The sequence below is a fragment of the Leptidea sinapis genome, chromosome 1 (genome assembly GCF_905404315.1).
Source record: "Leptidea sinapis chromosome 1, ilLepSina1.1, whole genome shotgun sequence".
NCBI lineage: Eukaryota > Metazoa > Arthropoda > Insecta > Lepidoptera > Pieridae > Leptidea > Leptidea sinapis.
The window spans coordinates 3,305,266-3,321,546 of record NC_066265.1 but is presented as its reverse complement, the minus strand read 5'-3'; the positions used below and the strand labels follow the sequence as shown (position 1 = coordinate 3,321,546).

The 16,281-nt window shown below is 35.6% G+C and overlaps 1 protein-coding gene across 8 annotated transcripts in view; it reads left to right on the top strand.

Annotated features, from left to right (window-relative positions):
• The first annotated feature begins 82 nt into the window (after positions 1-82).
• LOC126968299 (DNA polymerase zeta catalytic subunit) overlaps positions 83-16,281 on the top strand; it is a 28,397-nt gene continuing 12,198 nt past the window's right edge. Inside the window, exons 1-16 of one of the 8 annotated variants that reach the window (XM_050813225.1) lie at positions 83-261; positions 588-709; positions 995-1,123; positions 1,207-1,301; positions 2,716-3,488; positions 3,558-3,723; positions 4,055-4,143; positions 4,226-5,067; positions 5,143-5,325; positions 6,396-6,512; positions 6,893-7,577; positions 9,101-9,292; positions 10,798-10,918; positions 13,143-13,387; positions 13,881-14,038; positions 15,332-15,469. In XM_050813225.1, the coding sequence (XP_050669182.1) occupies positions 219-261; positions 588-709; positions 995-1,123; positions 1,207-1,301; positions 2,716-3,488; positions 3,558-3,723; positions 4,055-4,143; positions 4,226-5,067; positions 5,143-5,325; positions 6,396-6,512; positions 6,893-7,577; positions 9,101-9,292; positions 10,798-10,918; positions 13,143-13,387; positions 13,881-14,038; positions 15,332-15,469 (4,098 nt within the window). In that variant the 5' untranslated portion in view covers positions 83-218. Of the gene's footprint in view, positions 262-587; positions 710-994; positions 1,124-1,206; positions 1,302-2,715; positions 3,489-3,557; positions 3,732-4,054; positions 4,144-4,225; positions 5,326-6,395; positions 6,513-6,892; positions 7,578-9,100; positions 9,293-10,797; positions 10,919-13,142; positions 13,388-13,880; positions 14,039-15,331; positions 15,470-16,281 lie in introns of those variants that run through there. The other 7 variants (XM_050813216.1, XM_050813255.1, XM_050813246.1 and 4 more) reach the window with 7 other exon arrangements.

Below are 16,281 nucleotides of genomic sequence, written 5' to 3'. Positions count from 1 at the left end.
TGATTTAGACGTTATTGACACTTATGTCACTTAAGAGTTTTGAAATTTGACTAATAAATAAAATACAAAGTACAAACTACAAACAAAATAATACTCAGTAAATTTGTGAAATTATTTTTAAAATTTGTGATATATATTTTACAAAAACATATAAAGGCCGCTGGTATATTATTGCAAGTGCAAATTTATCGTAAATTGGTGATTATTTAACCGACCCTATGCCTAACAATAATTTATCTGAAACACAATGCAGTCGAACAGGTGATATGGAGATATATATATATATATTACATTCATAATCCGAAACACGTCCAGTCTCAGCCTTTTGTTGTCCCTACTCTAATCTCGCTACACAAAAGTAAATTTACAAACAAAATTTTCACGCCATAACTACTTTACTACATTTAATTTATATGTAACCTTACCACCTGTACCAGATTTCTAAGAAAACCCAAAGGCACTATATACGAAAATTAGACATAAACAAAATTATATTGTGTTAATGTTGGTAATGTGTTAAAAGTGTCATACATATGTTAACAATCTTTTTTTGTTATAGTTGTTTAATTAAACTTTTCTCATTACAGCAAGTATTAATATAATACCAGAATTTATATTAAGAATTGTTGTATGTGATTCTTATTTAACAAAGCCAATTCCTGGATTGGATGTGATTTATTCTGAGTTCAGAGGAAGTGACATAAAGCAGGTAATATTTAGAAATATGAAATCCCGCCATAATAACTGAAGTTAATAAACAATAGTGAATTTGTTATAAATCAAATGCTGAAGTCTATCCCCCTTATTCATAAAAGTCTGCTAACTAAAAGCATTGCTAATTCTCACTCTGTCTTCTTCTATTGACCTAAGTCAGAATGAGAAAAAGCACTCCTAAGCGGCTGTTTAAAGTTAGTGGACCATTATGAATATGAGGGTATAAATCTTAGATATGTATGTAACATTTAAACATTTCTTATATTGCATTTGATTTTAGGTCCCAGTTTTAAGAATATTCGGTTCAACACCAAATGGCAAAAAGGGCTGCTTACATGTTCATGGAGTTTTTCCATATTTTTACATACCCTGTCCCATATCAAACCCTAAACCACAGTTTTTATATCAAGTAAGAAACACATTAATATTAAGGAATCTAAACATTCACATTTTTATAGTCTACATTTATTCATGTTGTTTAAAATATTTCAGGTTGCAACAAGTTTGGATAAGGCATTAAACATAGCTCTGAAACAAGCAACTTCTAATAATCAGCATGTTTATAAAATTACATTAGTGAAGGGATTGTAAGTATAATCTAATCTAGCCATATTACAGAATCATCAATGTTGGATAATTTTTGTTGTTGGAAAAGAAGGACAAACAAGCGTATGGGTCACCTGGTGTTAAGTGCAGTGCACTGGGTCCCCGACAATTCGAGCGGTGATACAACCAATGGTGTTTTTTTGTGGTAAATGTGCAAACTAGAGGCTTCTGGGGGTTAAATGGACAAGGTTCAATTTAACCCATTCCGCGACTTCCTCAAGAGAGAACTCAATAGAAGACACAAGTTTCTCCCCGCACTGGTTGACGGTTTCCCTAGAGAGACTTACATGGCCCGTGTATATGGCATCGCCGTGCTGTCATCTGCACATCAATGTATGTTGGAGGTGTCCAACATATCATTGATATTTTTTTTTTAGTTTTTTTTTATGTATATGCAGAAGAAACAGTGTGGAAACAGATGGAGGGCACACAGCCTTGGGGCACTCCAGCATTTACGGGCTCGGGATTCGAGCAATAACCGTCTATAACGACCTGTATGCTGTGCCCAGTGAGGAAGCTGGAGGTTCACTTGCATAAGCTCTCGGGAAGCCCAAATGTTGGAAGTTTTGAGCCAGGCCTTCACCTTGCTTTTGATAGCCACCGCCCATCTATGTGTTAGGTATACCAGAAGATCACCAGCCCATCGACCATGGCGAAAGCCCTACTGTCGGTCGTTGATCAACTGGTGACCCTCTAGGTATACCAAGAGCTGGCGGTTAATTATGCCTCCCATGATTTTGGAGAGCAAGGAGGTAATAGCTATAGGCCTGTAGTTTGCCGGATCCGAACTATCCTTTTACCACCACTTTCTCATCAGGTCTATAGCTAGCGACCACGTCTACGATTGACGGAAAGAAATCGGATAACGGAAGCCGGATCTAGGTCGTAAACTACCATAGAAATAGTTCTACGACTACTTCGGACCGTGTTTTCACGGGTACGGGTCGGATTCGAATCGGACGTAATGACGTCCACTCTAAACGAAAGCGCTCTAAACGAAAGCGCTCTAACGCTTGAAAATCTGACGCTAAGATCGAGTAGATATGCTCGCGCGGCCAAAATGTCTGTATAAAAGCTTCGCTTCAAAAATGTTAAATAAAATCTGCTTTGTAATTGTCAGTTCAATGTAATTGTAATTACCTGTACCAAACATATTATTATGATTAAGTGTTACATCCTCATCCAAACTGACACACTAGAAGCACTTCGAATCTTTAGTACATATTATATTTCTATTGTTACCACTGTTTGGTAAAAATATCATTTTGGTTAATGCTTGAGAAAACTTCCAGAATTCACCACAAATACTTAATTATTATATTATATCAAGCAGGTGGTTTAGCTTAGTTGATTTTAAAATGCTTCATTTTGTTTCATTTGTTTATTTATTTTCAGACCTTTCTATGGATTTCATGATAAAGAACATTTATTCTTAAAAATATTTCTCTATAATCCAGGCCTAATGAAACAGGCTGTTGAATTATGCAGTAATGGCGCAATCCTGGGGCAAGTCTTACAACCGCATGAGTCACATCTCAATTTCACGTTACAATTTTTTATTGATTTCAATCTTTTTGGTATGAGTAATATAGAATTGCAAAGCGTGAAGTTCCGCACGCCAATAAATGATCTAATATGCAGTAGTGAGGATCCTAATGAAACATTAAATACATTTAATGTTAAAAGGGAAAGTACATGTTACTATGAAGCTGATTGTGTTGCATCTCATATTCTCAATAGACTACTTATTGGCAAAGGTGATGGAATAGAAAATCCTGGTCTAGAAGAAGTTTGGAATCAAGAAATGGAGAGGCGAAAACAGTTAAATATGTCGATAGCAAGCAATTCATTAACACAAGAAAGGTTATTGAATGAAGGAACAGACTCACATCAAAAATTTAAAGACATGTTTCTTGTTAAGTTAGCTAATTTGATTGATAAGCCTCCAGATAGTCAAGATGATGTTGTTCAAGTGCATTATCCTGCTGAAACATTAGATGGATCACAGTTTTTCAATGCAACTGATGTCAATACACATTTAACAAATAGCAATTTCAATGTTGATCTAAGTAAATCTGCATGTACTATGAATGATAGTGATGCTACAATTGTTAACGAAGATATTGCTCTCAACAGTAGTATGGATATCCAATACAGTCAAATTTTATGTATGTCACAATCACATCCATGAAATTTTCCTATTGATATGTTAACTAATATAACAAATTTATTTTTAGTGGATAATGAGGACTTAGAATTAGTGGATATGTTACAAGATTTAGATGGACATGTTGTGGATGAAGATAGTGTTATGGGAACACCGGTTGTAGAAGATATAGAAGAAGAAATAAGCAATGATGAATATTCACAAATATTAAATGAAGAAATAATTCACCAAGAATGGTGTGTAAGTATGTATTTTTATTAGCAGTGGAACTGTCTTGTCGTTTTGTGATGGGTCACAGCTCAGATTGTACTTTCATTCTTAGGCGAACATGATTATATCAAGTAGGTCATTAGCGCGTTCTGTTCTTATTAACTAACTCAATTGAATAAAATCAAATAAAAAAGTGATACTATTTATTAAATAGGTGTTGTAATCTTGGGGATCCGAAAAATAAATTAATAAAATTATAATAAAAAACTGTTACTATTTATAAGATAGTTGTTGTAATCTTGGAAGTCCGAAAAATAAATAAAATTATGCATATTTTAAAGCAAATTTTTATTCCAGTGATATGGACGAAAAATCCCCATCATGGAACGATTCGTTTTGGGAAGGCGCAAATATTCCGCAATTAGATGGTAATTGTGATGATGAATGTAAGTGAGCTACTTACTTAATTACGAATTATAATATTTTATAGCAATTCTTGTTTATTGATTGATAATGATACATTTTCAGCCATTAAAACATATCGTAAAAGGAAAAAGAGACCATTAAAGTTAGGTTTGTCAAGACCAAAAAGCAAAATAAAACCTATATATGATTGTAAAGAGCCTGAAACTGTACTATCTCAATTAAATAATAGTGATGAAATAAATGAATCTAGAGAAACAATTGATTGTATATCAAATGCGCATTTAAGAATTAAATCTGAAATAGACCTATCTAAAGATGTACCTTTTGATATTTCCCAAAAGAGCCAATCATTGCTTAAAGATGATAATATTGTTAATTTAGTAGAAAAAATTGATAAATCAAGTAGTTTTTCATTAAATTATGAACCCAAAGCAGGTCCATCGTATATATCTCCAGAATTTTTAACATTTGATGATGAACAATCATTTGCATCTAATGAAGACGAAAAGGCGATTGAAAGTTTTTATGATCAGTCAAATTTTTTTGACTTATCAATGGAAAATTCTTTGAGGATCGAGACAGAGCCTGCACAATTAGTGGCCTGTAATAATAACACCAATGTGGCAGATGAAAGTACTAGTTCTGTACCTAACAATAAAGTATTAAGTCATCATAATAAAATATGGACACCGAAATATCAAGCACCTAGCAAAGATTATGTTATTTCTACACTTGATAAGTACAATATACCGAAAACTAAAAATCAAGAGCCATATTATTCTAATTACAAAGATGTAGGAGATAAAATTGAAATTGGTCAGATGATTCTTAAACTAAACAGTACACTGGCTCGAGATCAGAAACCTTATGAAAAAGTTTTAGATACTACAAGTATAGAAGAATGGCGTCAATTATTATTTTTGGAAAATAATGGCTTCAGTCAGGTAGATACATCAAAACCTGATTCTCTAAAGCAAATTCTGGCTGGTAATAGAAGTTGTATTCTGCAACCTTTACAGAAAGCTCCCACTACACTGGACGCTCTTAAGTGGTGTGAACTGAATCCTAGAAATCTCAATATAGATGATGAGAATATTGTTGATATAAAAGAAGTGAGTGCTAAACCAGAAGATATAGAAAATTCACAAGCAATTGGTTTAATTGATAGTGAAATAGATAGCAGTATGAGTTTAGATGATAAGGTAAATATTATTTTAATAGTAGTAACATTTTTTACTAGAGGGACAGTATTACTACTTCTGTCAAGACATTTATTATTTTTCGAGAATATTTTAGATTTGTTATTTAAATTTTAAATTAGTTGTTTAAATTCTTGTTATTTCAATCTCATCTAGATAAAGGCATGTTTGTAAAGATTGAAAGCTAAAACTGACTTATCTCCTTTTTTCCGAAGACAATGTATAAATAGAAGTAATTCCACTAGTCAAATATAGTTGGAGTTGTGTACCAATCACTGATTCGAGTTTATATTAATGTACGATCCTGTATTCTTAACTTATGATAACACTATTCCCTAGTAACTATACAAATATTGGCTGAAGAGACAATTGAAAAAATGGAATGGAATTAAAAATGGAATTTTTATTATGAGAATGTATAGGTACCCACTAGTGTGATGTCACATATTTCACAATATTACGTTTAGAAATTTATGAAATTAAAACAGTCAGTTTTCCGAAATTATTTTTATTGCCATTTTAATTTTTCTTCAATAAAATCAACATTAAATCAAACAACGGCATGACAATCAACAAAACATAAATCTATTTATATAAAAAATGAATTGCTGTTCGTTAGTCTGGCTAAAACGCGAGAACGGCTGGACCGATTTCGCTAATTTTGGTCTTGAATTATTTGTGGAAGTCCAGGGAAGGTTTTAAAGGCGAATAAATAGGAAAATGCTGCCAAAATTAAATAAAAACAACAAATTTGTTTTTCCTTTGATGTGTCCATACATAATTTCTATGAGAGAATTTATTGACGCACGGTTTTACAGTTCTGCTGTGATACAATTTCATTACGACAGGATGCATATTTTACGAAGTAATTTTTGATGTTATGATATAGTATTGACAAATTCATATAAAAACATTATTTTATTTATTAATATACAGAAAAAGGTCTGTCGGGTCAGCTAGTATCTAATATATTATTTGCAAGTGAAGTTGTATTTAGTTTTAATTTAGGGTTTGACACTTAGGTATAACACGTTACTCAGAGAGTTATTGATTTAGTAAATTTCTCATTTCAGAGTAATACAGAACCGGACAAAACACTTCAGATTTCAATGCATACAGATGGCTCGTTTCTCTGTTTTGGAAAGAATCAAAGTGAAAAAGATCTATCTGTAACACCAAATAGTCTAGAGGTAAGTATCTATGTTCGAAAAATCCATTTTCGACTCGTGGTCACACCAGTTTGTCACACCAGTGTGACTACGAGTCATTTTTTTTCCTCGTCGTCACACCAAGGGTTTTACTACACCCTGTTGTTAATTGATATAAGTGATGTGTCAATTTCTATTCTCATGATCTCGACATTCTCAATAGCTTAGATAACGAATGACTATGCACGGAAAATGTTTTTTTCCTTAACAACAGGGTGTAGTAAAACCCTCGGTGTGACGACGAGGAAAAAAATTACTCGTAGTCACACTGGTGTGACAAACTGGTGTGACCACGAGTCTGGACTGGAAAAATTATACTTTTTTACTGTTTTTATTAAATTGTCTATAAATAATCTCTTTAGGTAGACTTTTTGACGATAATGGTGGCTGAAGTCCATACTTCGGTGCGTAGCGATTTAAACCCAGATCCTGCTTTAGATGTGATTGAAGCAGCTTTTGTAACAGTTGCAAATAATTGTCTAGACCAGAACAATCGGCCGAAACACTTGACAATCATAATAGTGGTTGATAATTTGAGTGCGCCCAAGTATTTAGATAGATGTGTATTCAATAAAGTTGTGATATATGTCAAAAATGAAAATGAATTAATAGAGAACATAATAAATTTAGTTAAAGAACACGACCCTGATATTATGTGTGGATATGAAATTGAAATGAACTCTTGGGGATATATATTAGAAAGAGCTCAGATAATTGGTGTTGAAGTAGTTAAGGAAATATCAAGAATAACTGAGAAGCATCGTCAGAAAAAGTGGAGACACGATGAGAATGAAATGGAGGGTAGAATAATTGGGAGAATCACTTTTAATGTTTGGAGATTGTTTCGGTACGAGTTAGCTTTGTCGAGTTACAGTTTCGAGAATTGTATGTATGTTGTATTAAATGAACGAGTGCCGAAGTACAGTTACGCACAGTTGGCAAATTGGTGGAATGATGAGTCGAGATTGTTTCGATGGATCACGGTAGAAAACTACATGACCAGGTTATCAGGAACTGTCAGAATGCTGGAAAAGCTTGATATTGTAAGTGAGTATTAGAAATTTTAGTATTGCCGTATATTAGGAGCTTAGATCATTTATACGTCTAGATAGAATATGACAGCTGTGCAAACTTCGAAAAAAATTGAGTTTAGAGTTATTTTGAGCAATTCACGAACACTAACAGTGTTATAAAAATCGCGAGTGTAAGACGTAGCTTGTCACGCACACTAAAGTAATAAACCTGGCCTGTTTTTATCGATTGTGTTGCAGCAACAGAATTTATCCAGACGTATAATAAATTATCTAAGATAAGAAGAGATATAAAAATAATAATGCTTTTCGAAATTTATTTTTAGTGATTAATAATTTCATAAGCAATTTCAGATAGATTTGTATGGTTATAAATTCTGTTACAAATTAAAATGCATTTTTTTTCATGACTATTAACATTAACAATTATTTAAAAAAAACTTATCTGTATTTATTTATTAAATTCTCAACAAGAAATAAGAAAAAATTCTTTTCGAAATTACTACCTTTGATTTAATGCAGGCTTTTAATATATTTGGGGAATCTGAGGATTTATTCATTGTGTCCATGGGTAATTTAGTCACTGCTTGTTCTAGAGATTTCTTAAGCGACTCGATGTAGCCGTGTTGTTTAGAGCAGACTATGGTTGAGACCTAATTTTTTTATGGATTATGAGGACAAACGAGCGTACGGGTCACCTGGTGTTAAGTGATCACCGCCGCCCACAATCTCTTGCAACACCAGAAGAATCACAGGAGCGTTGCCGGCCTTTAAGGAAGCAGTATGCGCTTTTTTTGAAGGTACCCGTCGTCGGATCGGTCGTATGTCGTATCGTCGCGGAAACACCGCATAAGGAAGCTCATTCCACAGCTTTGTAGTACGTGGAATAAAGCTCCTTGAAAACCGCACTGTGGAGGACCGACACACATCCAGATGGTGGGGATGATATCCTAACTTGTGGCGTGTCGTGCGAAGGTGGAATTCGGCGGCAGGAATCAGGTTAAACAGCTCTTCGGAACACTCCCCGTGATAAATGCGGTAGAAGACACACGCTCTATAGAGCGTACACAGACTATACTTACGTAAAACTCAGCTGAATTCAAGCCTAGCGCAATCTTTCATTTGGTATTTATAGTCATTTGATAGATGAGATAGAGCAAAAGCTCTCACCATTACATTATCGACTATTATTAAAAAAACCTTTACAATAGAAAGTATACTAAATTGTAACAGTATCCAAAACTTATCTGATTATTGGTTTTATTGAAATAAGGGAAATCGATGAATAATTTATGCGGATTTGCGGACTTCAAAACTTATTTGGTATGAGAAACGGAACGCATTTTTAGATGCCATCTGCGGGTGACAGCAAACTATTTATTATTATACGGGAATTTTAAAATTTCGAACAACAGCTGTTGTGATGACGCAAGGAATTGCTGATCTCATTTTTGTTCGCCTTACAGTCTCAGTTTTTCCTAAGTCGTCGTTATGTTGGACTTAAGTGGTGGTGGCATTATTTGTTATTTTCTATTGTAGACCGCACTTCGGAATTGGCTAGACTATTTGGTCTGCAGTGGTGGGAAGTATTATCAAGAGGGTCCCAATTTCGTGTTGAATCTCTAATGCTAAGAGCTGCGCGACCTTTGAACCTGGTTGCTCTATCACCGACTGTCAAACAGAGGGCTGCTATGAAAGCGCCAGAATGTCTGCCACTCATATTTGAACCAGGTATGATATTTATGTGGTGCTGGAGGAGAATGCTAGGAGTTTCATGGACCGAGTTTCGCACCAACGTCTCCATTCTCCAAGAACTTGGCATAAAACAACGCCTTTCGGTGTTAATACAGAGTCGCATTCTTAAGTTCTTCGGACACGTCTCCCGGCGCGAGAGTGAATGCATTGGGCGCCTTGTCGTTCAGGGCAAAGTGGAGGGTACCAGAGGGCGGGGACGGTCACCCATACGATGGACCGACCAAATTAAGTCCGCTGTGGGCGGTCCATTGAATGAGTGCACAAGACTGTCGGCCAGCAGGGAAAAGTGGCGAAGTCTCGTGGGGCGCATCACATCTGCCCCAAAAGATTCCACTTTGTGATGACCACGACCGCTCTGTCAAGAGTGTAACGACGAAGAAGAAGATGATATTTATGTTTTAAGTGTGCTTCCCCGGGGCATAAAAAGAAGGGGAAGGCCCTAGTCCTAGGCCCAAGGATGTCGTAAGAGGCGACTTAGGGCATTTACCAGTGGGATGCTTCTTTGCACAGGATGCCGTATAGATTAGGGGTACATAACAACATAGTCGCCTGACGTGAAGCAGTAATGTGTTAGCATTATTGCATTTCGGTCTGAAGGGTGCCGTAGCTAGTGAAATTACTGGACAAAGCAGACTATCATCTTATGTTTCAAGGTGACGAGCGCAATTGTAATGCCGCTCAGAATTTTTGGGTATATCAAGAATCCTAAGCGGCACTGTATTGTAAAGGGCAGGACGTATCTAATACCATCAGCTGAACGTCCTGCTCGTCTCGTACCTTATTGTCATAAAACTATATATATTATTGTAGATGACATCTTTCAAAACCAAATTGGTTACTTAACTATCCGATAGTTTGCCTGGAAATTGTGGATAGAGTAGGTGTCATCGGAAAGTAAATTTATGCAATATTTCAACAAGCCTGTACTTGTCCACTCTTCTGTACATGCTTAGATCATTTATACGTCTAGATAGACTATGACAGCTGTGAAAACGTCAAAAAAAAGTGAGTTTTGAACTCTTATATTTTGAGCAATTCACGGACATTAACACAAAGTGTCATAGACATCGCGGGTGTAAGACGTAGCTTGTCACGCACACTAAACTAATATTCCTGGCCTGTGTTTATCTGTTGTCTAACAGCATGAGACTATCTAGATGTATAAATTAGCTTAGTATACATCTCGATACCTCAGTTTCAAACAGTAACAATTCAGAAAAGCGTTTCTATAGTCTAGAGTAATGAAGAAATATTGGAAGTAACTGCATTCAGTTATGCACTTGTGTCTCTGTGGTAATGGTGGGCTAACGTTTATGGAACAATTTCTCATTCTTATCTCAAACTTAATGAATTTGAGACTTGTTACACTTTGGAACTGAGATATTGATCTAGTGCTGTCACTTTAGCGAAGGAAAAAGAACACAAATTCTAACTTATGTGGACATCTTTAGTCTATTCAATGTCCGCCCCTTTATTTACAGAGTCGCGATTTTATCATGATCCTGTTATTGTGTTGGACTTTCAAAGTCTCTACCCTTCCATGATGATCGCATACAATTACTGTTTCTCTACGTGTATTGGGCGCGTGCAGAACATTAGTTGGTAAGCTTTTAAAATAATTTAACTATCTCTGTGAATTATTGAAAAAAAATATACCATGAGTTTACAGTTATCTTACTAGCTAGTGACTGCGTAAAAAAATTGTATGGAAAATTATACAGTCTGAGTCTTAAAGTAAAAAACCTATCGAAACCTTATCGCTAGCGAGTAACGTTTGAGTAACTAATTGACCAAACCTAACTAAGTAACCAAAGGTTAATTTTATATCTACAACTGTTATAATTTTAATATATATAAAGTACGTGACACGTTTGTCCGCGATGGACTCCTAAACTAATGAACGGATTTTAATGAGTTCATGGAGTGCAGTTTAGTCCAACTTGAGAGATAGGATACATTTTATTTCGATTTGGGACCCATAATTATTTTTATTTTCAATATTGGTTTTGTATGGACTGTTTTATGAGAGAATTTGGTGACGCACGGTTTGACAGTTCCGCTGTGAAACAATTTCATTATAACAACAGGGAGCACTTTTTACGAAATAACTCTTGATGTTTTGAAATATTATTGGCAAATTCCTATAAAACAGTATTTTTTTATTATCTACAGAACAACGTCTGTCCGGTCAGCTAGTTGTTTTATAATGTAGTAACTGTGTTTTTTTTCAGTCTACTTTTTAAAACGAATAGATACTATATATCTTAGGTAGCCGTAAATGACGTGTCTACTGTCAACAACTATAACTGTCACTACATAGACGGTGTCACTAACCATTAAAAATCAGGAAAACGGTATTTTTCTCATGGTCTATGGTTTTTACTCGGTAAAGTTATACCTTATTCGGCTTGGGAACTAAATCTGGCCATTTTTTCTTTGATATAAGTAAAACTAAAAAGAGACTGTGAATCTAGTTACTTGCTGTTTTATATTAAAACAGCAAGTAACTAGCTCAGTGTAGTTTTCGTGTCGTCATGGTAACAAAGGCATCCAGTATAAACTATACTCGGAAATGTATTTCAAGATCAAAAATGTAAACAAAGAAATGTCATTGTCAAAATGACAATTCAGAGATTATCAACGTTTTCCTAGATAGTTTAATAATAAACTTATTTTGATTAATAATACATAAATATTTACAAATAAAATATTTACAAATGTCTTTATTTGACAATGGATACCAAACATAAAATAAATAGTTTCCAAATTAATATTCGCTCTCTGATTCGGGGTCTGAAAAGCTTGATCTCGACGAATCGGAATTTCAATTTTTCTCTTTTTACGATGTCTAGTAACTGAGATTTTATCATATTTTCTTCATTATTTATATTTTATTGGATGGATATGAGCAATTCAATAATTTGCGCTTTCCGTCGGGCAGTTGCGGGGTTCAATTCTAACCTTCAGGAGTGGTAAGGAACATTAAAACAAATACCGAATTGGTTTTTAGCTTTAGCAGTATGCCCTTTAACCAATTTTCATAATGAGCGAATTTTCAGTGTTTTTTTTTGGATACGAACATTAAGAATGCTCAATCTACAAAACCGTTCTCGCTACCTATATGAAATATTATAAGACGCCTTCTTTTTCTGGTTCGAGCTTTTAAGCCTGTGGTAAGGTACTCTAAGAAGGCTTATTTAGGAGTTTTAGTTTGAGTATCAAACCACATTTTCGATGTTGCGTGACCTGTAAAAGTATTAACTGTAATAATAAAATCATATTGTATGAAAGCAAAATATTCACTTTCCACTTTTTTGCAAATATAAGATACACAATATACCGCTACATAAACATGTATATTTATTATATAAACTTATAAAATATAGTAAAATATACGAAAATCAAGAACAGCACATACAATCACTATGATCATCAGAAGCAGAATGAACAAAACAATATTGCACCCAGGAATACCTGTAACTAAGACCAAGATTTTTTGTAACATTATTTACGTATTTCTTGTGTAGACGAGCCAAATGTTTAGAGCTTCTATCTTCTTCTTCTATCTAACCAGTGTCAAAGTTTGCACAAATATTTAATTTAAAATATTGGATATATTTTTGCTATATTACAAAGAGAAAACGTTGTGCAATATTTTTTGTGCAACAAGCACAATAAAAAAGGTCATTATTTGTTGGTGCCACCAACAAATACTATTGCCCATTGTTTACATTTTTGATCTCGAATTATATTTGCGACTATAGTTAAAAATTGGTAAACATACAAACATTTTGAGAGGACTGTAACATCACGTAATAATTTTAAGTAACACACCATATGAGTTTGGAGCATGGCGATTGCGGATCTCAGAAGCGAAACTAAAGGCCCTAGCTAAAAACGACCTTGTCAATTGGTCACCGGTTGGCATCGGTTTTGTGAAGCCCTCGGTACGTCGTGGGGTGCTACCGGCGTTGCTCCGCAGGATCCTCGCGGCCAGACAAGCTGTGAAGAAGGGAATGAAACTACAAACCGATGATGCTGTTAAAAAAGCAATGCATTCCAGACAATTAGGTAATTAATATCTTAAATAAGAATTTTACATTAACTACTGTAGCTATAGCGTACGGCAAGTACTGTTACGTTCCCGCGCAATTTTTTGTAAACTTTTGTATGGAATGTTCGATTCTACCTATTCAAAACTATACCTACCGTCTTCAGTTAAGGGAAAATACACTTCCTAAAACCAGAAATCGAATGAGGCGTGCGTATTTCTAAGTGCTTCATATTGTCTTACTCGATACGCCACGGTATCACTTATCAATAACACATTAAGTAGGTACTTACGCAATATTAAGACTGTCAGAATGCTTCAACAGATAATTAAAACCAAGATGGTGGATTTCAAATGGCCGCCAAAACTATAATTATAGAGTGCGAATATATTTCGATCTTTTCTCCTTTGCATTATTGCAATTTCATTGCATATTTGCCTTTTACAACTTCATACAATTCTGCCGAGCCCCCCAATTCGTCCCTCGTATCAATAATAATACCTATGTTTTAGGTCTAAAGTTAATAGCAAATGTGACGTATGGGTACACGGCTGCCAACTTCAGCGGTCGAATGCCTTGTGTGGAAGTTGGCGATAGTGTGGTCGCTAAGGGTAGAGAAACTCTTGAACGGGCAATCAAACTTGTGAGAAACGGCAAGTGGAACGCTAAGGTAACGTTAATTAATTTAAATGTTTGTGTTTTGGTTTTTCTTAATTACATGTACAGATATCGCGCGAGTTGATTGCAGTCGGTGCCTGAGGTATAGAGTGAGAGCGTCTCCCCCCTCCCGCGCGTAGTGTAGTGCTCTACCGTCCTTGTCAGTTATTTATTTATCTATCGTAGGCTTACCGTTTTATCGTATTAATATAAAATTAATACTAAAGTTGCGATCCCCTGTTATTTTTATTATTTTAATAATGACTGATCCGAGTCCATCAGGTTCCAAAAGAAACGAGTTTTTATTCATCGAAGCATCCAGCACGAAAAATGTTTTAGACATGTGTGTTTAAGAAAGGCACAACAATATTAATTTGAGATTTAAATATTAGGTTAAAATGGTAAACTTTAAGCATTGGTTAAAGTTATCGACACGCTCATGATTATGGTCATCAATTATTATAATTAGGTCACGGCACTATCGCATTCCTGAGCTCTGCACTCAGCTCGCGCGTCATCTGTACTTAGGCCGTAGTGATCTCACCGCGGCGCACTTTCTCCTGCAGCACCAGATGAACCACTGGTGCATTGCCACCATTTAGGAAATTATACTCACTTTTTTGATGGTATGCTTGCATCGTGCTGCGATGTGACTCATGTAATTTCAAAACAACGTTAAGTTCCGGTTTGCTTTGGTACCCACTTTTGCTCTAGATTCGTATTCTCCTATCATTGCCCCTAGATTCTAGAACGTTCTAGACATTTGGATGACAAGCGCAGGCATTGCATAGAGACTTCGCTTCATTGTGTGTCTTCTACTGCATTTATCACGGGAGTGTTCCGAAGAGTTTGATCTGATCGAGTTTTTAATTTTGCTTTGAGTTCAGGGGGAATTCACAGAAACTAATGGCTTTAAGCGTAATTAAGCACCCTTATATTTGTTAATATTGGTTTATTATGGCGTAAGTATGAAATTGCCCAAAAAACCTACCCCAAAATCAAACTACAACCAGATGAGGAAAAACATGCATACTTAGATCATTTATATCTCTAGATGGACTGCTGTGAAAACGCGAAAAAAATTGAGATAATTATCCCCTATTTAGAACAATGCACGCACACTAACACTGACATACAAATCAGTAAGACGTAGCTTGTCACGCACATTAAAGTTATAGCTATATAAAGCATGCATAGTTCCCGTGAGAGGAAGCGGGAATCGAACCTGTATTACGTTGCTCGATAGGCTGATGTATACGTATCGATTTTTACTGTTAGATTTTTTAATGTCATATAATTTATGTAGGTGATATACGGTGACACGGACTCTATGTTCGTGCTAGTACCCGGCGGCACGCGCGCGGAGGCTTTCATCATAGGACAGCAAATAGCTGACGCGGTCACCGCTGACAACCCGTCTCCAGTTGTGTTGAAATTGGAAAAGGTACCGCTTAAAATATTCTCAAAATACAAAAGAACTATTCAAGAAGATACACTTCTGGTTTCTTCAACTAACTCCCTCCCCGCGCCTCACTATGTGGCAATCTGAGCATTTTTTAAGAAGTTAATGGCGCTTTAGCAGTGGCATTTTTCGTTTTCGTCGATACGTCTCTTTTACTTACCTAAACAATTTTAAAGGCACTGTCCCACGGGGGGACAGGCAGTGGCGGGGACAGGGTACTAAGATATCAGCGGGTAGAGTGTTACGGTAGTCTCACACGTTCCCATTCCCCGCAACATCGGGAACGGCAACGCGTGAGACTGCCGTAACCCCGTAGGACGGTCGCGCACGAAGTTGCCAATTTAACGAACTAAATTCACGCCGCCTCACCATTGGGTGCGTTGACGGTTTCTGGTTTGTTCTGTATTCTGAGCGCTTATTTTGGTTATCAATATATGGGAAGGGCTGTCTGTTATCTACATATAAAAAAAAATTACCCCTTTCTTATAGTATTCGGGTTTAGTGTGTTTTGACATGGTGAAAGACGAAGTACAAACGATTGAAATACAAATCACGTCGTTTAAAACTAACCAGAAAAAACACCATAATGAGCTTCTACTGCTGTATGTATACATTGCCGTATTTACTCCAGTTGTTTAAAATATTCTTCGTCAATAAGCAGCAATGTAAAAGATTGATTCAGTTCAGATTTGATTCGCACAGTGACAGTTGACACACGACTAAGGAGAAATGTGTCTTCAATTGTGCACAATTTTGCTGTTCCGCTATTAGACTGCGAATGATATGTTCTTATG